General features: G+C 33.7%; 1 protein-coding gene across 1 annotated transcript in view; it reads right to left on the reverse strand.

The window, feature by feature from the left end:
- Positions 1 to 2,579: 2,579 nt before the first annotated feature.
- The window catches only part of CIP2A (cellular inhibitor of PP2A), a 34,234-nt gene continuing 14,127 nt past the window's right edge, over positions 2,580 to 22,686 (reverse strand). The window contains exons 9-21 of the mRNA XM_047724024.1: positions 21,358 to 21,576; positions 20,158 to 20,317; positions 18,511 to 18,652; positions 17,333 to 17,432; positions 15,493 to 15,611; positions 12,487 to 12,682; positions 11,943 to 12,017; positions 11,737 to 11,847; positions 8,962 to 9,158; positions 6,859 to 6,972; positions 6,527 to 6,609; positions 5,675 to 5,814; positions 2,580 to 4,658 (exon numbers count right to left, since the gene is read on the reverse strand). Of these exons, the coding sequence (XP_047579980.1) occupies positions 4,488 to 4,658; positions 5,675 to 5,814; positions 6,527 to 6,609; positions 6,859 to 6,972; positions 8,962 to 9,158; positions 11,737 to 11,847; positions 11,943 to 12,017; positions 12,487 to 12,682; positions 15,493 to 15,611; positions 17,333 to 17,432; positions 18,511 to 18,652; positions 20,158 to 20,317; positions 21,358 to 21,576 (1,827 nt within the window). The 3' untranslated portion in view covers positions 2,580 to 4,487. The remainder of the gene's footprint in view (positions 4,659 to 5,674; positions 5,815 to 6,526; positions 6,610 to 6,858; positions 6,973 to 8,961; positions 9,159 to 11,736; positions 11,848 to 11,942; positions 12,018 to 12,486; positions 12,683 to 15,492; positions 15,612 to 17,332; positions 17,433 to 18,510; positions 18,653 to 20,157; positions 20,318 to 21,357; positions 21,577 to 22,686) is intronic.

The following is a 22,686-nucleotide window of genomic DNA, read 5'->3' on the forward strand; positions in this document are numbered from 1 at the left end:
CCTAGGGCTAATCATAAGCCTTTTTATTTGAAGTTTGAGGAAAGCATAAGGTTACTCTAATACCTTTATCTTTTGGCTCTTTGAGATTAGTGAGATGAAATATAATTCTTGGAGTACTGTAGATAATATAATGGAGAGGGAGAATCATATTCACTACTAAATCCCTGCCTAATGCCCAGCTACTTAGTGGAAAATTAGTTTTTAATAACATAATGAAACTGTAACCCAACCTACTCTATTGATGTTGAAAATGTCATTTTCTTATGCAGCACTGGCTAGACCTTACATAAAAAGACCTTTGCTGTATATCCTCTCTTTTTTTTTTTTTTGAGATACCAAGAGCATATAAACATTAGGTCCTTGGGGAATTAAGATAACTAAAAATATGTATTTAGTTGGGAGGAAAGTTACTTCTCACATCTAATGATGTTTATGATGGGCTATTTGTAGTTCAATGTGAAGAAAAGCTGGTTTCTGATAATTATGGTACCTCTCATTCATGGTGATAATTAAGTTTTCTTAGGGTATTTTTGAAATGTTTAGATGAACACAAATATAAACAAAACCAGCCTCAGTCTTTGCATGACAGGAAGAAAGTCAATTAACTACAAAATGCTGAACAGCGTAAGACTTTAAGATTTCAAAGTGATTTGCAGATTCAAAGAAATCCATGATTTTTAAAAATTTTTGTTTCATCTCAAAGCATGGATTACAGAAGCATACAATTTCAAGTACTTAGTACATTATCCATATTATTAAAAAATAAACCATCTACCTTTTAAAGGCATAGGTCATATTTTTATTTGTTCATTTTTAAAAAATTAATTATCTTGAATGTAAACTCAGTGAATGCTGAAAATATATAATTTGTTTCTTAATCCAAAACACTTATTTATCATTATGGGTAATATGTTCCATTTTCTTCCATCAAAAGTTTCTGAAACAAAAGTGGCAGCCATCAGAGTAATAACTGATTCAAGCAAGAATTATCAATGGAGGTTGAAATCGTGGGTGAAAGTTAGAAGAAACAGGGTATTTGCAGTATCTCCCTACAAGTTAACTTATTATTTCAAAAGAAAAAAAAAATAGTGTTATAATGAAGATACTACTTATGTGTATTGTTGTGTATAAATAGGTAAATATATTATGATGTTGAGAGCCAGGGTATTTCCAAATAATTATTTAGAGCAAAAATTATAACATTATTTTCAGGTTCAATAATATATATAGATATATATGTCAGCTATAACATGAAGGATGAGGAGAACATAAAAGGACCAACACAGTTACAGGGCATCTACATTTTATATTAACTAGTATAATATTAACTCTAAGTGGATAGTGAATTGTCAAGATAGATTTTAAAAAAAGCAAGACCGAACTATATATTATCTACAATTGTAAATTTATATATAACGACACAGGTTAAAAGTAAATGGATAGAAAAATATATACGAGGACAACAGAAAACATAAAAAGGTTGGAGTGGCTATATTCATATACCAATTTAAAAAGACCTCAGACCTCAAGATAAAGTTTACTGAGATAGAGACATATTTCTTAATGATAAAAGGGCCAATTACTCAGTAAGATATAACACCCAATAGCAAAGGCTTGACTGATTCTGTAAATAAAGTTTTATTAGAACAGAGCCATGCCATTTATGTACTGTCTAGGGCTGCTTTCTTGCTACCACTGCAGAACTAAGTAGTTGTAAGAGAGACGCGATGACTCAGAAAGCCTGAAATATTTACTATCTGGCCCTTTATAGAAAATGTTTGCTGACTCCTATAAAGTAATTAAGTCACAAACAGGGCATGTGTTTGGTTCATCAGTAGGTAAATCAGAAGTAAGGCCGTAAACACAAATCGTAACTATTTGAAAAGAGGAAACAGATCAAATTAAAGGTTATGAGTTTTAGGGAATATAACTTGATTAGAAGTACCTTAACATATGTGAATGAGCCTCATGTTATATCCTTAACATAAATAACTAGACTTTATAACAAATAAACACAAATAAAAGGATACTAATCTGACAATTTCCTCTCAAAACACAGCATTAAGTTTTGTTTTTTTTTTTTTAAAGATTTTATTTATTTATTTGACAGAGATCACAGGTAGACAGAGAGGCAGGCAGAGAGAGAGAGACGGAAGCAGGCTCCCTGCTGAGCAGAGAGCCCGATGTGGGACTCGATCCCAGGACCCTGAGATCATGACCTGAGCCGAAGGCAACGGCTTAACCCACTGAGCCACCCAGGCGCCCTCACAGCATTAAGTTTTAATGATTATTTGTTTTTGCCTTGACATTAAAAAGAGAGTTTAGAATAAACTTCAATCAGTCCAATTTTAAGAGAAGTCTGTATCTAGTCAAGTGGCAAATGTAAATGGCGAAAGGAACTGTGCTAATGTACACTTGAACAAACTCTTCCTAGCAAGATTTTTAGAGAATTTGAAAAATTCTAATATAATGATACATTTACTTAGTTCTACTTTCTCCATTAGGAAATGGTCATACACACATAGATACACAGAAATCATTTGTAAAACTTTATGGTGTGGCTCAAACTTAAAGTTTAAAAAAAAAGAAAATACACACACACACACACACACACACACACTCTCTCTCTCTGTTTACTCTGAGGTACACAAGCCTAAAAGGGACAATATGAAAGATGCTATAAGAGACAGACTAGGATAAACAGAAAAAAATGAAGAGGATGTTGATTAGTACTCACCTTTAAAGCTAAAGTACATTTATTTCTCTTTAGAGAGATCAAGAATGACACATTAAAATTGTTGTATTAAAAAAAAGGTTGCTAACAAATATATGGAGTCTCTGTCTACATAGATCTTCAAGAATAGGCAAATTGAGTGTTTTATATAAATGCATACTTACAAGAATGGACTAGATCTGCACTGTCCAGCAGGATGGCAGTTAAAATCTAAATTCTTCAGTTGAACTAACCATATTTTAAGTGCTCAAAAATCACCTATGGCTAAAGGCTATGATACTGGACAGTGTATCATAGAACATTTCCAACATTACAAGAAGTTCTACTGGGCAGAGGGCTAGGCTCAGTGTCTTCTTAAAAGTGTCTACATTGTATAGATAGTTTGATTTTCCCTACAGGTTTTGGTTCATTTCTTTATTTTTCAGAACTTCTTGTTTTATTTTACAAAGCCTTTTGTTCTTCAGTCATATCTACTCATTTAAATATTTTTTCATATAAAATTGAAAATGACTGCAATTTCAAAAAACCCCTTATAGAACAAGTAGCAATCTAAAATGTGATACTCTGTACAATGCTTTTCAAAAAAATTTGCAGAAATATACAAAATGTATTCAAGTATATAATAAAACTATGACAGTTCGATACTTAACATAATTAGCAAATTCTGAAAATATGTCTAATTCCTAAACATAAATTCAGATACACTATAGTTGAAAAATAGAAGTAAATCTAAGTTCACTTAAGTCACATGAAGATACAAACAGGGAAGAAAACACAAAGCAAAATGGTTGGAAACTAGCAATAAAATAAACTAAAATATTAATATAAAAACTCTTCTTAAACACTACTTACACCATTTGATTCAAATGAAAAGTACTGAAAAATTCCCTTGTATTAAAAAAATACATGAATAAGGATATTCAACCCATGCTTTAAAATTAAATGGCCAAATTAAAAACTATTTAAACAAAGACAATATATTAAATGCAATTCACATTTGAATTAACAAATAATAAATGTCTGAATATGTAGCAGTTGTGGAATCCAAGTCATCCTGGTGCAAATCAAAAGAAATTCTTAATTGATTAGAAATGATATGGGCAGACCAACATGGTACATTTAAAAAAAAAAAAAAACTAAGGCTATCTCAAATAATTCTACAAATTATCACTTTTTAAATGTCACAATGTATTCATTTAACACATCTGATATTTTCTAATTTTTTCACATTATTTCTCTAACTACTCATGCATTTTTTTCAAATTTAGAACTTATACCGTATATCTTACTGCATTTTAAATTGCATTTTAAAATAAAATTATTTTAAAGTTACCAAATTATCTTTTGTGCTATTTAGAGAAAAACTTTGCAGGCAATGCCACACTTTCTCTTTTTATACTAATAACTATTTTCAATTTCTTAATCTTTAGGATTGTTACATCAAGAAAGTTTGATTTTGATATCTAATCACAAATGAGAATAAATTAAAAAGCAGAAAGGAGTGGAAAGCAACTAAGGAAAAGGGAAAAGCCTTAGAGAAACAATAATGGAGGTCAATATGTTCTAATATAAGAACCAAAGAAAGCTTTAAGCAATGAAAAGCCAGAAACCAAAAAACTTTTAAGACCAAATAAAAATATTTATCAGATCAGATTCTTTACTAAATTAATAATTAGATAATAATTTGCTATTGTTCTGGAGTCACAAATTACCTTTCCTACCACACCTCCCCCGGAAGATAAATATGTAATATCTATATACTGAGATTCACAGTTTCTGGACTTATTTTTCCACCACTTAAACTGTGGATCATTGCTATCATATGAGAGTGTTTGTTCAACTCCTCTTGCTGAAGTTTCACCAGTGACTCTTTCTCTTCCAAACGACCTTCTAATTGGGCCTTTTGAACCTCTAGGGAGGAAGCCTAGGAATTGGGGGTAGGGGAAGGAAGGAATCAAGGAAAACAAACTTAGTATATCTTCCTTTCACAGATATTTTAAGATGTCCTATTTTTCACTTGTAAAACAACTATGTCAAAAGACACATTACAAATATGTATTATATTTTAGTCAATTAAATTTTATGGTAAGCTTAAGATAAATAATTATTAAACAATATAATACAAATTGGAAAGACACATTCAATTTGTCTTTTTAAGTCAATATTAGCAGCTGAAATTTTGCAGAAAACAGTACCCATCACAATTTAGAATCACTATTAAGATGACCACATTAAAGGAGAACCAGGAAATCGGTAAACGTGGCATTAGATTTTATGCCTCTTCTGTCACTTGTGCTCTGTAGTTGTTCAAGTGGTCATTTAATCCTGGTGTGTTCTCATCTTTCTAGTAGCAGCTGGGCCAGAAAGTGCTATTCATAGCTAACACACACAAACAACCATGATAAAGTGGAATGAACAGTGGACTTAGATTCAGAATACTGAATAATTAGCTTTGTGACAGACCCTCAGTAACTCAAAACTCAGTTTCATTTGTAGGTTGAAAACATTTGATACTTATATATTAATATATTTGTTAAGAAGAGGATTAAGAAAAATGTTTCAGAGTTCTTGGCAAATTATAAAGTTCTTAACAAATATCAACTACTATTATTATTCCTTTCCCTAAAAGCTGGGAGAGGCAGCCAAACACAGCCACCTGTATGTGACATTCAGATCTGGGAACCCCTTCATGTATTCTTTGCCCACTAAAAAGCAGTAAGTGCTGGTACACGATATATATTTAATAGGTTTTTCATGATTTTAGGAAATCAGGTTTTCACATTTCGAGAGAGCCTTTACTAAAAAACTGTCAATTCTGAGACTGTAATATCTTCTAAATAAAATTACTTAAGAACCAGAACTTTAATTTACCCAAATTCACCTTTTCTACAAAATCAGACTTATTCATCTACTACCAATGAGAACTCAACAGATTCTTACCTTAATGCTCAGTTCTTTTCTTATCTGTTCTGTTCTATTTAATTCCTTTCTAAGGATATCAATGGTTTCTTCCTTATCTTCCCTTTCTTTTTGCAAGATTTTAATTTTTTCTTCTTGTACTTTTGTTTTTTGTTGTAAATCTTAAAACAGACAAACAGTCAGCTATATGGTTAGAGGTTGCATACTGATGTTACCCTGAAAAGGTTAATCAGCCACTATGTAATTAGAGCAAAAGAACGACAACTGGGAAGATGAAGAAACGCCTTGTTGAAAATAAAAGTTCTACAGTTTTGATGAATAGAAAAATACCATGAAACTCTTCCTGTAGGCCAGTATTCTACAGAAAATGCCAAATCTCCACGTCTTTCCCTCTTCCTCTGTCCCTGATATTGTATGTATAGTTATGAGAGGAAAGACAATACTCATAGATCAAGGGTTAGAAAGATATAAAAAAGTATAAAAAATTATATAGGCAGATGTCTAAGGTAAGTGAATTAGAACAAAAATGTTTTTTGTGGATCATTTCAGAGCTACTGCCATTAGAAGCTGGTAACTAAAAGTTACCTAGCACTGCCACCTGCTGTTATGTTCTTTTAAAACTCTTTCTTTCTTTTGAAAAGACAGTCCTTTCCTCTAATTCCCAGATTAAAAAAAAAAATACTGCTTTTTCAATTTATCAATCTAACTAAACTATTCCGTAAAATGTTATGGCAAGAAAAGGAAAGCTATTTAAAATGTGATTTAAGCTTAAAAAAGGGAGAGAAGTAGAAAATAAATCATGCTTTGATTTTTCTACCAACATAAGATAACGTTAAAAAATATAGACAATGTATTAAATAAGAAGTTACTTACTTGCTAGCTTACATTCTCTGTCTACTAGTTGGTTCTGTACTTCTTTTCTCTGTTCTTCTTTCTCTATTAATTGGGCAATAGTTCTGAAGTTATAAAAAAAATATAGAAGAACACATCAAGGAAGTATTTCATTTCTTTTTCTTTCCAACAAGTATTTTAAGAGCAAATTAATAAGAAGAGTAATTACCTTACATTTTGTCAAATATGTATTTTATATCTAAAATAAGTGGTAATTCTATTAACTTTATCTGTAAAAAACAATGCTCTGTATAAAGAGAATCACTGTTTTTAAAAAATCCAAAATAATTAGAATTAAGAACTAGAGATTTTACTTTTCATTTTGTTGCTTGAATGACTCATTCAACTTTTTCACTGTCTCAATTTGTTTATTCAGAGAATCACATGTCATCTGCAAATCTTTATTCTTCTTTTCATTGGTTTCATTCCTGAAAAGACAAAATGAGTTGATATTTTTAGGGAGGCAAACATTTAATGGAAAAAAGAAACAGTGTCTTTTATTATCTCATCAAACCAAACTGCATACACTGAAGAAGAATGTCATGAACAAGCAGGACATAAAGAAAGGTTAACTCTAAAAGACATTAAAGATGTATTTTGGCTGACTTAGGAGGTAATATTTACTATAAAAAGGAAAAGTGCAGGGCATTTACCTCATATTTATGGATAATATTGCTCTACATAATTTGCTATATATATTATAGTTATTTTCATAGTTAGATCCAGAAAATTTTTAAAAACTTCTGTAAAAGGATGTAGTTTATTAAAAAATAAAACTTAAATCTGCTATTGTTAGCCTCTTGGGCATAATGTATGTTTAATTAAAAATGTCAAATTAATGATGTAGTTGAGGATACTAAACTTCACTGGCCTCTTCAGAGCTCTGCATCTAACAGTTCTGCTTAGTTTACTAGCAAAGTACACACAGAAATACTTTCTAAAGTGATACTTTGATGCCCAAGTATTTTAGGCATAAAATGTCCTTTTTACTTCACTAAGTACAAACTGGTAGCACTGGCCAAATTTGCCTAGAAGTGTTTTATCTGTCCCATGTCGTTTTTATAATTCTGAATCTGAATGCCTTTAGATAGTCCCTACCATTTAGCGATGACCTTTCTTTCCCCAGCCAACTTCATTATTTGTTACTATCTGGCCCCAGAAGGCAGGAGATTTACCTCTTGGCCCCTCACTCACTATCTGGAACATCAATGGGAAGTTCCCGTGGTTCCCAGAAACCCCGTATTTCTGTGGGACCAATGCTTATTACTTTTTCTCACATCCTAACTTAACACCAATAGTTCACTCTACCAGGGCTGCCTACAACAGATTTTGGAGAAAGTTACTGCTGGGAGAAAATATCCTGTTTAGGAAATTTTAATGTCACAAATTTTCTAGATGCTATACGTTTTCCACCTTTCATTTTTATTGATTGGCAAATAAGCATATGGATCTTACAGAGTTAAAATTTTCTAGATCTCTGTATCAATAGCATAGATAGAAGATTTTTTCAAATCTTAATCAATGTTAAATTATAAATTAAAAAAAGAACAAGTTAACTGGAATATTTTAATTTTTATTGTTTGGTAGAAAATCTGTAATTGTTCCGGGTCTTCTTTATATCTCAGTTTTAAAATTGACCTAAAAGATTAAAAGGAGGAAAGCATGACAAAGGAGGAAAGCATGATCAGTCTCGTATTTTGTTAGTAGGCATGTTAAGTTAGTGTAGCCTTTTTGAAAGGAAACTTGTCAATCCATCAAAAACCCAAGAGCACATATCCTTTCACCCAACAATTCACCCGTTAAGAATTTATTTCACAGATAAAGTCACATATATAAGTAAACCATATTCAGTGACATTAAGGAGAAATAATGACTACAAACTGAGAGACGTTTTAAACACTAACACCTGAATTCCCATGTTATGAGACTGGAAATTGAATATGTTCAATTGAATATGAAATTGTTCATATTCAACACATTTGATGTGCAGAAATGGCCAATTCATATGGCTCAACTTAACACAAATTATGACAACTAAGGTCCTTTAACATTTATGGAATGCCTGTGTACTGAGTACTGCTGCAGGCCCTAGGGGTTTGTCAGTGAACAAAGCAGATCAACTTGTTCTTGTGGTGCTAAAACCCCAGGTGACTGAGGACTGCATGAATACAAGAAAGAAGCAGTGTCAACTGGAGAGAAACAAAGAAACCTGTATTCTATTTCTGACTTTGATCCTAAGTTTGAGTAAACAATACTTCATTTACCTGTGATGTAAGTTTCTTGTCAACTACTTAATTTATGGAATTATCAGAATATGTGAACGTTTACAAAAGGATTTTAGCACCACAGAAAGGAAATACTGTGTGTTCATTCTAGACTCCCAACTTTACACAGAAAATTTTACTTTATTAATTTACCTCTGAACAAGTTCCATGTAGGATTTTGTCAGTATTTCATGTTCTTCAGCCACAGACTCTAATTTCCTATTATGTTGGAAGAGATGCTCAATATCACTCTGGGCTCTTTCTGATTCAACCTGCTGTGCCTTTAGCAACACACCAAGCTCTTCATTTTTTCTCTCAACTTCTCTCAACATACCAGCAAGTGTCCGTGCCTAAAACAAAATCAAACAGAACACAGACTTTTCTACTTCCACGTGTATTGTTTGCTCAGTTTCTACAATTTAAAAGATTTACCAAATATCTAATAGGGTAGCATCTATTTGGTTACATAAAGTTTTATTAGTCACATACACTTATTAATTAACTATTTCTAATAAATCTAACACTGTTACATTTTTTTTACTTAAGAGATTGTCCTGACTAGAATAATCTCGGTATGACCAGACTCACAGAAATTAGCACAATTATAACAAGAAAATAGGTCTACATTCTGTACTTAATTAAAAGGGTATGTGTGGTCCCTGGGGCTAGCCATCAACACTAAACCATAAAGTTTACACAAATCAGCTTTCCCATTTCAGGTAGATATTAAAAATAAGATCTTAACTGTATCACAGATATTTAAGCAACACTTAAAATTAAGCTAGCACAATCAGGGAATACAGCCTAAATTAATATGAAAGTATTTGTGACATGAAACATTAAAGAAACAGAACACTAGAATGAGAAGTGAACTCCCCCCCAACATCCTTTAGCCTGAAAAATACTCTTATTTTGAAATGCCAGATAAAAACCTGAGCCCTTCTCTTTTTTTTGACAGTCTATAAAGCAGTAATACCCCATTATTTAGTGTTATTTTTATAAGAAACCTTTCCAGTAAAACAGATAAAACATTAAATTCTCCAATAAAATGCAAGACATGTCCAACAGACATAGAATATAAGAATATGCTATGGGAAGGAAGAGGACAAAATGATTTTAATATCACTAATTTTCTTTGTTGAAATTTATGATAAATCCAATAGATTGTTAAGACAAATGAATCCACATCAAAAGAAGAAAAGGAAAATATATGGTTATATTTATTCATATTTTTTCAAATATGAGTACTCTGAGAAGACTCTAAAGGTATTTTATGTGTCACTGACTTTAATACCTCTCAAAAATCCAATGACTTTATTACAGTTCATCATAAATGATATCAAACTGTTGAGACTCTGTTTGTATTTGCTAGGAATTTCATATTACTGAAGTAAGCTCTCACTCCTAATGTACACATTGTGTGTATATGTGCACACAGCACAATGTCAGACTTTCTGAGCACCTACCATGTGCCAAGTACTGTGCTTGCTGGGGCCTGGAGATACCGAAACTGTCTCGGACATCAAGGGTGGGGAGCAGGGTTGTATAATTTTCACATGTATGGGAAGGAGAAGACAAGAGACAGCTTCCTAAGAAATGGAAGTATTTAAGCTAAAATATGAAGGATTATTAGGAGTTAGGCAGAGAAAGAGGAAAAGGTGTTCTAGACATGTAAGAGCAAATACAAGGACAGGGAAACCTGAGTATGTCAAGTAACCGCAAAGCAACAGAACTGCATAAGCAACTGCAAAGTAATCTGATGGAGGTGATTACAGAGAATGCATAGAAATGCAAGGAGATGCGGAATGAAAGTAGTTTTAGAATCCTGCGTGCCAAACTAAGGAATTTAAAATCATCTGCTGAGTGAAATGGTAAGCCACTGCAGGGTATATACCACAGAAGCAATAAAATCAGATTACAGCCTCAGAAATCACTGTAGGGGAACCAGGGAGGGTGGAACCAAATACAAAAAGATGACTTGGGATGCACGTAGAGGGTGGGTGAAAGAGGGCTCCAGACTGAAGGTAAAAAAACTAACTGAAGGCTCTGCTATGATTCATGTAAAAAATGAAAAGAATTTGACCTGTAGCAAATAGTAGCAAGAAGAAACAAGGCGGAAAAAGGTAATATTTAGAAAGTAGAATCAACTGGATTTGGTGAATGGCTAATTGTAGGAAGTAAACTGTATGATTTCCAGGATTTTTGTCTGGAACTCTTCAGAACAAGATTGAATATATAAAAAAGTAAATTTTTGAAATGGGTGATGCGTTCAGGACTGGTCATACTGAATGGGAAGTTTTTTTTTTTTTTTTTTTTAAGATTTTATTTATTTATTTGACAGAGAGATCACAAGCAGGCAGAGAGGCAGGCAGAGAGAGAGGAGGAAGCAGGCTCCCTGCTGAGCAGAGAGCCCGATGCGGGCCTCGATCCCAGGACTCCGAGATCACGACCGGAGCCAAAGGCAGCGGCTTAACCCACTGAGCCACCCAGGCGCCCCCTGAATGGGAAGTATTTGCTATATATTTAAAAAGAGCTATACAGGAAGCATTAATGTCTAGTGGAAAGTATCTGGGCTCAGCATATAAAACTGGTAGCATTAACATTCTGATAATGACTGAATCCCTGGACTATTTAAGGAAGGGCAAAGGACTTAGAACATAATGCCAGGAAAACCCAACATTTAAGGGTTGAATGGAGGAAGAGAAGTCCCTAAAGGATATACGAAAAGAATATCCATTAGCATAGAAAGAAAATCAGAAGATATTGGGGTGACCAAAATTAAAGGGGGAAGGGTTTCAAGATGGAGGGAGTAGTCAAATGCTGAGAACAGTTTACTTCAAACACTAACAAAAATAAAACTAAAGTTTTGTACATGTTCTGCTTCATTTATTTTTCTACATATCAGATAAGTCTTTATATTGTACACACCTCTGTCTCAGCTTGAGTTCTTTGACAGCGATATTGAGCAATCAGTCTATCAGCCTGTGCAAGGGCTAGAGCTTTTGCTTCCAAAAGATCTTGTAGCCTGCTTTCTTTGGACTGTAAGAAGACAAACCATTTATCTTTATCACTTACCAGAAAAACATCTATTAAAGCTCAACTGTTATATATAGTTAAAATAAGCTTGTACTCACGGCTAATGTGGACAGTTTCATCTCATATACATCCATTATGTCAGATATTCTCACATCATTAATCTGTTCCTTTACCTAAGTTTTAATACAACAGTCAAAAATCAGAAAATTTTAACACTCAACACAATAAAAAAAATAAATGCCAGTGTGAAACCAAATCATTAAAACTTAATGAGTAACAAAGTAAAATTAATCCTGTGTTAGGCAGTTCACAAACATTTCATTAACCTGGCTATTGCAGAAGAGTATCTGGGTAGGACTTGATATGCTTATGGGATATATTTCTTAAACAGAGGGACAGAGAGGATGAGGGTGGACTAACTGGGGAAGACTGGGGGAAAAATGGTGTTAAAATGTGGGAATTTTATGGCTAATTTTTTTCTTTCCAAACTTTCTAGAATATTGTTATTTTCATATTAAAAGATAAGGTTTCATTGATCAAATAGGCCTCTGAAGTTATTTAAATAAATGTTATAATCAGGAGTGATATTTAGTTGGTATGTACCAGGCAGAATCCCATTTATAATGGCTATTTACCACTCACCACCATTCCAGCCTGAAGTTTCTCTATTAGTTCCTCAATGTTCAATCCTGGAACTCTAGCTTTCAAAAGTGGAGGAGTTAAACATTTTACTGATGTTGGAAGACTGTGATTTAGTGATTGCAAGGGCATTCTCCTGGGCATATGTTCTGTTTCCTGTTGTCTATAGGCATTGTTTGCTGCTATACTTTCTCCAAGTCTGAATAGGAAGAAAGAAAGAAAGAATGAATGAATGGATGGATGAATTACAAAAAAATAGTGGAAGGAGAGCCTGGGTGGCTCAGTCAGTTGAGGGTTCAACTCTTGATTTCAGCCTAGATCATGATCTCAGGGTCGTGAGAAAGAGCCCTGCCATGGGCTTCGTACTAGCTTGAGATTGTCTCTCTCCCTCTCTGTCTGCTCCCCCCACCCCACTTGTACCACACACTCTCAATAAATAAAATCTTAAAAAAAAAAAAAAAAAATAGAGGAGGGTGCCTAGGGTTAAGTTTCTGCCTTCAGCTCAGGTCAGAATCTCAGGGACCTGGGATTTAGCCCCGCATCGGGCTCTCTGCTTGGCGGGGAACCTGCTTCCCCCTCTCTGTCTGCCTCTCTGCCTACTTGTGTGCTCTCTCTGTCAAATAAATAAATAAAATCTTAAAAAAAAAATAGAGGAAAGGGTAGTTAGCATAGAATTAGAGAATATTTAGAATGTATATTTTTTGGGAATATAAGCCTTCAAATATTTTTGAAATAATCTTGGAGTCTATGATGAAGCCACATTTTGGAAAATACCCTAAATATTGTCAAGTAAATGCTTTTCTACTTTCAATCCTTTATAATGACGATCTCACCTCTTTTCTGGAGACATTAGAACTAGTCTGTAAGTATGAATTATTTGTTAAACTTAAGTACAATGTTATTGCTGTTGGTAAGAACATCCTTCTTACCATGGGCAACATCACCTGTCCTTCACCTATGTCCTTCATTCTTACCCTTTCTCACTCAGAATCTCTCACTAACCTGACTCCCATTCTGCCCCATTTATCATGTCTTGTTCCTGCCACAGGGTCTTTGAATGAGCTGTTCCTTTACTAGAATATTCTTCCCACCAGATCTGTATAGAGTTGGCTCCATCTTATCATCAGGTCTCAGCACAAATTCACTTTCTCAGAGAGCCCCTTATACCCATACTGACATGCACATTATGAAACTTAATTTTTTTTAACTTGTCTCCCAACTGGAATGTAAACCATATGACAAAGGTCCCCAGTCTAATTTACTGCAATATCTAAAATGACTAGAAGAGGGCCTGGCACATACTTGGCCCTCACCAGATGGAAACATACACCAAAAAACCTATTTATGTACCCACCCACCCATCCAACATATAAATTTACCTTATTAAACTAAGATGATATAAACAAAGGCATAAAAAGACATAAATAAAATAAATGAACACCTGACATATTTTCTACGGAGAAAATTATGTAACACCAGTAAGATAGGGGCAGCCAAGATACAAAGAAATTGTAGGAAGATCTCATATACAGGGACAGAGGATGAGACTCCCACTTTCAGTGAAGCTGAAGCATTCCGTTCTGAAACACAGGGGCTTTCCTTTATGTCAGATTACCACAACTGGAACAACCAAGCCACCACAAAATGAAGCAGCTTCACAGATCATTTCCAGATTTTAACTTGAGAAACTCCCTACCTGTCCATTTGTTTAAAAATATTTACAATGAAGAGAATTTTGATTATGTGGTCTCTAGGTCTTGTTCTCCACAGTTCTTAATCTCTTAATTTATGACTAAATTATTAATTCTGAAAAATAAGTTTCTAAGTCAGTTAAAAGAAATAGCAGAGGGACTCCTGGCTCAGTCAGTTAAGCATCTGCTTTTGGTTCAGGTCATGATCCCAGTGTCCTGGGATGGAGCCCCATGTCTCCCCATGTCAGGGGCTCCTAGTTCAGTAGGGAGCCTGTTTCTTCCTGCCCCTCCCCCCACTTCTGCGCATGCTCTCTCTCGCTCTCTCAAATAAATAAAATCTTTAACAACAGAAAAATAGCAAATACTCTCCTAATGATTGAAATCAATGAGAATAGTGGGCAATTCCGCCTGGCCACTATCTATTCAACTTTCTGATAAAAGCACAAAATTTTTTTCTTTTTAAATCCTCCCACTGCCCCCAAATTAACTTTCACTTCATGTAGTTCTCCCAGTTGAACCCTTGTTATCTGCCAAGGTCCTTCATTGGCAAATGACCCAGATTCGGTCACGAAAGTGATGCTTAGGTTTATTTAAACAGGGCACCTGGGTCAGGTCAGCTCAGGTCATGATCCTGGAGTCCCAGGATCGAGTCCCACATTCAGCTCCCTGCTCAGGAGGGCGTCTGCTTCTCCCCCGAACCTCTCTCCTCTCATGTTCTCTCTCATTCTCTCAAATAAATAAATAAAATCTTAAAAAAAAAAAAAATACTTATTTAAGTAACTGGGAAGAGAAGCTCTTTGTTTTCTTTCCTGTTTTGTTTTTGTTGGTTGTTTTTTAGTTCTAAAAGCCATGTTGTTTATTAAGTGTTTAATCTTTTAGAGCAGTTTCCCATCTTATCCTCTGGCAAACCCTTAAGCTGAAGAAGTTCTTCCTCATATCTAATCTAAAAGTCTTTTTTTTTTTTTTTTTTTGAGTATAGCTGACACAGGGAAAGCTCATTCTATGTAAGAACTAAACTGGTAAGATATAAGCATAGTCCAGAAGCTATTATGCCAAATGGAGGAAGTAAGAGACAGAGAGGCATAGTGCCTGGAAAACATTTAACCCACCTGAAGCTAGCTTTTCCCTGAGTATACACCTGGTCTTTTCAGTTACTGAAATCAAATTCTCTTTTAATCACTTGAAAAATTACCAACTGTTATATAATGAAGTCTCTGATTCACAAATTTTCTAATCTATCTATATTGAAGACTATTAAAGAAACATAGCAGAATATTCCAGGACCACAAGAGATATACTGCAAATGACTACAACTCACACTAAAGCAGGAAAATCTGGTAGTGGAGCAGCTTCCAATAATATTCCCAGTCCAGACTGTACTTGTTCTCTATTATCTGATGTTAAAGCAAAAGCCAAGGGAGTAATCAGACGTGGATCCTAAGCAAATCAAGAAACCAAAAAACAACAGGCACAAAGAATAAATAATGTCAAGATTTTTAAAGCAAGGTGAGTAAACAGAGCTAAACCATAAAATAATTCCAGGCAAATTCTGAAAGGTTTCTATCTGCTGTTTGAATGTATTCATTAGCCTTTACTTTGTTATAATTATCTTTGCAGTCAATATGAACACTAGCTTTAAAAAAATCTGGCAAAAGTTTTGTTGTACCTATGAAAATCACATCTTACATATTATGATGAATTTAAAATATGATCACAACTGACTGATGTTTTGAATTATTGTTTTATTTTTCTAGCTACCTTTAAAAGAAAATCTGACTGTAAGAAAAAAATAATCATTTCTAATTAAAGTAAAAAAAAAGTAAAACTCAAATTAACTAGAAAAATTCTAATTTTGTCACTGAAACAATTATACTTAACACATAAGTCCTTCATGTCAGTAAATATTTTACATTAGTACTGTAAGCTCCAAATCATTTATTCTGAAAAACATTTCCTAATTGACACAAAATCAGTTTGACCCAATTTTTAAAGTTGTTAACAGAGAAAAAATATTAAAATATGAATCCTTTATAGTTATCTACATTTTACAATGTTGAGGGTCTTGTAAGTACTCAAGTATAATCTTATGCCACAGAACCATGTTAAAAGCTGGGCTTTAGGGGCACCTGGGTGGCTCAGTGGGTTAAAGCCTCTGCTTTCGTCTCAGGTTACGATCCCAGTAATCATGTGGGGATCGAGCCCCACATCGGGCTCTCTGCTCGGCGGGGAGCCTGCTTCCCTTCCTCTCTGCCTACTTGTGATCTCTCTCTGTCAAATAAATAAAATCTTAAAAAAAAAAAAAAAAAAAAAAAAAAGCTGGGCTTTATCTCCATAACCCTTATTGTAACCCTTCATAACTGCTCCCATGGAGGGGAATTCATTATTTTCATTCTGTAGTTAAGGAAGCTAGAGCTCAGACAAGTGAAATAGCTTGCTCAAGTCTGCACTGACTTGACTGACTGGTGGAGTCAACATCTGAAGCCCATCTCTTCAGCATTATGCTCTCCAAAGTGTACAAGGGGCTCCTATATAAGGTTTCAGTTTTGGCTTCTACCCTGTCTAAACAGACCAGAACCATCTTTGTTTTTTATAGTAACTCAATTCACACATGTTTGCTAAGTATCTATTTTAAGTCAGTTTTTGTGGCTATCAAGGTAAACATTAGAACTCTTATTCAGCTACCATCATCAAAATTCGTGAGTCGACTATTCTCTGCATACCCTCTCTGGTCTTACTATCACTCACAATCATGTCCTTTTCTTCCAGATATGTCCCTTATCCCCTTTACACTCTACATCATCAATCCCAACCAAAAACAAAAACTTCAAAACAAATACCACTTCCCCTTCACTGCAGTGCTATTAGAAATAAACGAAGAAACCTAAAGTATGGCACAAGAAAGGAAAAAGGCTGAAGAAGCTCTACTATCATGAACACCCTGTACATTACAGTCACAAGCATTTATGTTCAATTCCTGCAAAACTATGTAAAATTACCATGTACTGGGAATATAATAGCTACTTAAGGCAATTAACTCTCTTCTGACAGCCAATTCTAAGAGAAACACTTTCTAAACCTCAAAATATTAAAACAGAAGCTCACACTTAGGAAGCATTTATGTATGAATAAACTTCAATCTTTGAAGAGTTTACACTCACCTGAAGGATTTTATAGAAGCTTACTTCCATACCAGGAACCAACTGTTTAAGTCTGTTCATCAAATCAAGAGTTTTCAAAACTACATCAGCAGCAAGTTTGCTTAAAAATAAATATTTAAATTAGATAACCAAAAAGTTGCTTAGAACTTTATTTCTGTCCATAATTTTACAGAAATTCTGAAAAAACCAACACTTTTGTTTTTAAACCTCAGGAAGATAAAGTATTGTTTCTTTTGAGAAGTAAAAATATAACAGAGACCAGCATCCTTATAACCCAACCCCCCAAAAGAACAAATTGGCATTAACAGTCTAAATTCAGACAGTGTTTTCTTTTTCTAATTTCAAATACCACTGAGCTTCCACTTTCTGAGCCAAATTACCAGCAGCATCAGCAAAATGACCTACTTAATTTTAGCTTTTTCACTGGAATATCAATAAAGGGCAACCTTAAGTAATACAGAATACCTTACATTTATCAAATAAATTATACTAAGCCATGTTCTTAGACTCATACCACAAAAGGAGTATAAAAAAGTAAAAAAAAAAAACTAATCCTTGTTCTTGAGGAGCACAGTTATTGACAATTATGTCATTTATGGAAATTGGAACAAATCAATGTCTAGCGTTCAGGTCCTCAATAAAGATTTGTTAATGGACTTAATTCATGCGGAAAAGGAGCGATAAAATAATCTATCTCTCTCATCACTATCAGTGAAAATTCACCTTTAAACCATAAGTCTTTACATGCTTAGGAAAAGAACTGTCTTTGTTAGTAGGAAACCTTCAGTAGTAACTGATTTCCTGGTAATAAAAAAAATGACCTTCTGTTTTTTCATGCTTTTTTGTTTAAAACATAAAATTACTGAGGCAATGTCAGAAAGAACCTCCAGAAAAGAACTATGAAAGACACTTCAGGATAATCAAAAATTAAAACACAAAACAAACCTAAACAATGAAAAACAAATCACGGATGTTAAGATTATCCTTTCTTCAAGGCATGTAATCTATGAATTGAATGAATTTTTTAAAAATTACGAAAACCTTATTAATTCCCTGCTACACCTTGAGTTAATAGTGCATACCCAAGGATTACCCTTCAAGAGGAGAGAATCACTAGATCTTTTGATTTTTATTATGTTTGGTATTACCATTTTGCCATTTGGATTTTATATACTCACCACAATTCAGAATCTGCTACCTTTGTTCCAAACCCCAGATCAATCTTGCCGTATGTAAATTGTTGTTCTATCAAAGTGGTACATTTGATAGTAGTCAGAGTTTTTGCAACATGCATTTTTAGAGAATCATCTCCACACAGAGGTAAGTTTTGTTAAGGAATGCAAACAAAAAATTCTCAAAAAAAACTTTATATTTGTATAGCACTTTACAGTATTTAGAGTGATTCCATACAAATTATCTTGTCACTGCACTTCCATATAATCATTGTTACATTAGCTCAATGACAGATTAGGAAACTAAAGCTTAGAGCATTTAAGTGATTGGTAAGTGGCAAGAGATGGGACTGACACCATGTCTGTTACTCTGCTGGATGTTAGTATTTTCTTAGAAGCTTATTACAGTGGTTCAATATTTGATGAAGTAAGGGAAGTTATTTTTTCCTATTTTGTAATATTATAAGTTAACTTGAGTATCATTTAAAAAGTGTCAAATTTGGCTCAAAACAGTACCAATTCTGAGGCCTGCATATATTACAGATAGATATCAACAATCAAGCAAAATAATGTGTCTCTATAGCAGTGGTTTTCAACTTTAGCTGCATGTTAGAATAATGTGGGTAGTTTGATCAATCAATCACAATCTCCCCACTGCCCACACACCAGGGCTCTAGATTACTCCAATCAAGTTAGAATTGCTGGAAGTAAGGTTCAGGTGTCAGGATTTTTAAAATGTTCTTTAGGTAATTCTAATACATAATCAGGATTGAGAATCACTGCTGTAGGGAAGAGGAAAATTAAGGAGCAGTAACTCTGAGAAGAGAGTAAATAGATGTGGAATTTGCTCTAGGGCAGGGCGAAGTTGAGCAAATTCGTACTGCTGAGATATAAGGAAACTTGACCAGGTAAAGATAAAAGATCTGGTTGAGATATAAAGGCTTCTTGTTGATAATAATAAAAACGCATTAATGAAATATTTTAAAAAATGGGACTTGGGCTTCAAAAGACTTAGAATTAACTGATCTAAAAGAAAAGAGCAAACACAAGAAAAGACCTAAGAAAACCTGAATACAAAAGTTAGGCCGTGACACTAATTGAACTCAAGGTTTTCTTTTTTTGTAATGAATGAAATTGTCTTGATAATATGTGTCTTTTTTTATAACCTAGTATATCATCTTTATTAAAATATTTCTAGAGGCTTTAACTTTCAGTAAAAATTAGAATATAAGCTAAAATACTAACAACTCTACCAATGTTTGTTTATTCTCTGATATATTGAACCAGTGATGACCCCACAAATCATCCAGAGAAAGCAATTAGGATTAGAGAGTAATAAAGCAGTTATTTTAGAATGTATCTCTTAATCTCAAATTGCAGTAAAAATGTACAAATCAAGTTTAAAAAGTTAAAAATTATGAAATATTCTTTAGTTTATAAGTTTTACTAGAAAAATAAGGGAAAAAATTCTGGACTTCTTCATAGACTCCTCATTGAGAATTAGTTCTATAGTTTAAACTCCAAATCAATAATCCTGAATTGATACACAAGTATGAGACGTGACACATTTACAAACAAAGACAAAATTGCAGTAAAAGTAATGCTAGGAAAAAAATGAATGGCTAGTTTCCATGTTTTAACAGTAAAGGATATTTAACAAAACTTCAGTGGCCTTGACCATCCTTTCACATTTTTTTTTTAATAAGGCTTCATCTAGATTTTGTTCCGTGAACTGAAGTTGATCAAGGATTGTAGGCAGCAGAAGGGTCACGAAACGGTCAGCTGAGGAACAGTTAGCAGTATCTACAACGTCCTGGAGAGTTAACCACCACCAGTGATGAAAAATAAAGATGGAATGCAGAACGCAGAGTCATCACCGAGCAGCAACATTCTCATCAAATCTCTTATAATTACTTCAATATTTAATTGACCTGTGCCTCCTATTTAAAACCTACCCTTTTATCCAGTTTAGATGGCTATGATGACCTTTTTCTTAAATGGAACAATAAGGTTTTAAGCTACTTAACTGCAAACAAGACTTTCCCAGTGATTGTGTCCATGATTTGAAAACAAGAATCCTGAATTTGCTAAGTGCAATTACAATAATTAAATAACTATCACTGGTCTTAATACATTACAATCACGAATAATTTCCATCAGAATCTTGAAGACTTTTTTAAAATGCTAAAACTGATTAACAGTTAAGACCAACATAAAACAGAATAATTTGTGAATTATCTTTGACGAATATATTTAATCATTCATATGCATTTTTGTTTGTGCATAGGATCCAGTCATGAGGGAAATACTCTAAGAAGATACTGTGGTAGGCAGAATGAGTACAAAAACAGGGACAATAGCACAGAATGCTAAGTGAGCTAGACAGTATAATAAACCAGAATGTAATGGCCTCTAGGGAAAGAATTTTTGTCTATATCCCAAGTGCCTAGCAGTGTCTGACATGTTCCACTGCATCTTTGTGACTGAATCCAATGTTCCTATATTAGTCCACTCAATAGGCTAATAAAGACAGCAGACAGTATCTACCAAGATGGAGGAACAGAATGTGACTACTGCAAGAAGTACAGGTAGACAACAAGCTGTAAAATCTCAGCAAATACTTTTACTTATTACACTGAAAGGAGTATATATAAGCTATTCAGTGCAAAAAAAGAAAACACAATGTTCCTGACTTTGCCCAAAAAAAGGAAATTCAGTAGCTGAAAGAAAGGGAGCTAGCTAAATGTTTTCCTAAAGTGTATAAACAATTAGTTTATTGTGGATGTTTTTGAAAGTAAACTGTTCACTGAGAATCATTAAATGGAAAAGTCAATTTGTCTATTATTATATTACCTCGAATATTTCCTTGAACAAATCCAAGGCTAAAATGGAACAGTTTTCTGACCCATCCAGAGGTTGGCTTGACCAACGAAGTAGAGCCACTGTAGGTTCTAAACATTTAGAACGGCTTCCCAGAATGGTGTTGCCAGATGGAGACTGTTCAAATATCATCTGAGTGAGGACGTGGCGCAGCTGAGTCACTGAACAGAAGGCAAGAAGTAATTCTAAAACCTGTGCAATATAAAGTCTTCGTTAAATGTCAATTTCATTGGCTTTTAATGTACAAAACAACCAAGTGATCAAGCTGAAAATGACACATTTTTAAAGAAGATACTTTAAAACAAAAATTAAAGACAGCTTCCAATTTTTTTTTAAGTAATATTTTTCAAAATGCCGGATTAGGTACCACAAGGTTACAAAGAAATTTGTTAATGGTAGTTACTCCTAGTAAGCAGAGCTGTGAAAGCCAAAGAAAGGAGGGCAACTTCAACTAATATCATGTCTTCTATAGTACTTAGTTGTTTTTGTTTTTGAAATCACAGATATATTTTGTTTTTACAGTGAAAAAAATAAAATTAGAAACTACTTGCAATCATGCTGAGATTTGAGAATTCCTATAAAGCATACTTTAGGATAATACTGAAAAGTGGTATTCCTAAGCTTTAAAACCTTAAGTATGGCTATTTCTACACTGTGTGCATGCTTTTGACATTGTAGCTATTAACTCCTCTATTCTACGCCTCAGTTCTTTACATCATAAATTGGGCCTTTATAACATCACATAACATCCCACACCAACCTATTTATTAGCTAAGTTAAATTCTACCTCATTTCCTATACTACCAACCTATCATTTAAAATAAATCACTGGCATCTCTTTGCCTGTCCACTTATTTTCTACCTTTATCTGTATTTTTATAAATGACATATAATTGGGATTTGTGTTTTGACCAACTTGACAGCATCTGATTTTAATAGAATTCAGCCCATTAACATTTACTATGTAACAAATGATAATCCTTGATTTATTCATTTTCAAATATAAATTATAGTACTTGTTTTTGAATAGGTAATACATTTACTTGGTTCCATGGCTAAACAAAGCAGCCTGATCTCTAGCTACACTCCCTGAAGGCAAGCAATGTCATCAGTTTCTCTTTTCTCTTACTAGAGACATATTACACCCATGTAAGAAAATACCTTCTCATATACACTTCTTTTTTTTTTTTTTTTAAAGATTTTATTTATTTATTTGACAGAGAGAAATCACAAGTAAGCAGAGAGGCAGGCAGAGAGAGAGGAGGAAGCAGGCTCCCTGCTGAGCAGAAAGCCCGATGTGGG

This window comes from Lutra lutra, chromosome 1, assembly GCF_902655055.1.
Source record: "Lutra lutra chromosome 1, mLutLut1.2, whole genome shotgun sequence".
In the NCBI taxonomy this organism is placed as follows: domain Eukaryota; kingdom Metazoa; phylum Chordata; class Mammalia; order Carnivora; family Mustelidae; genus Lutra; species Lutra lutra.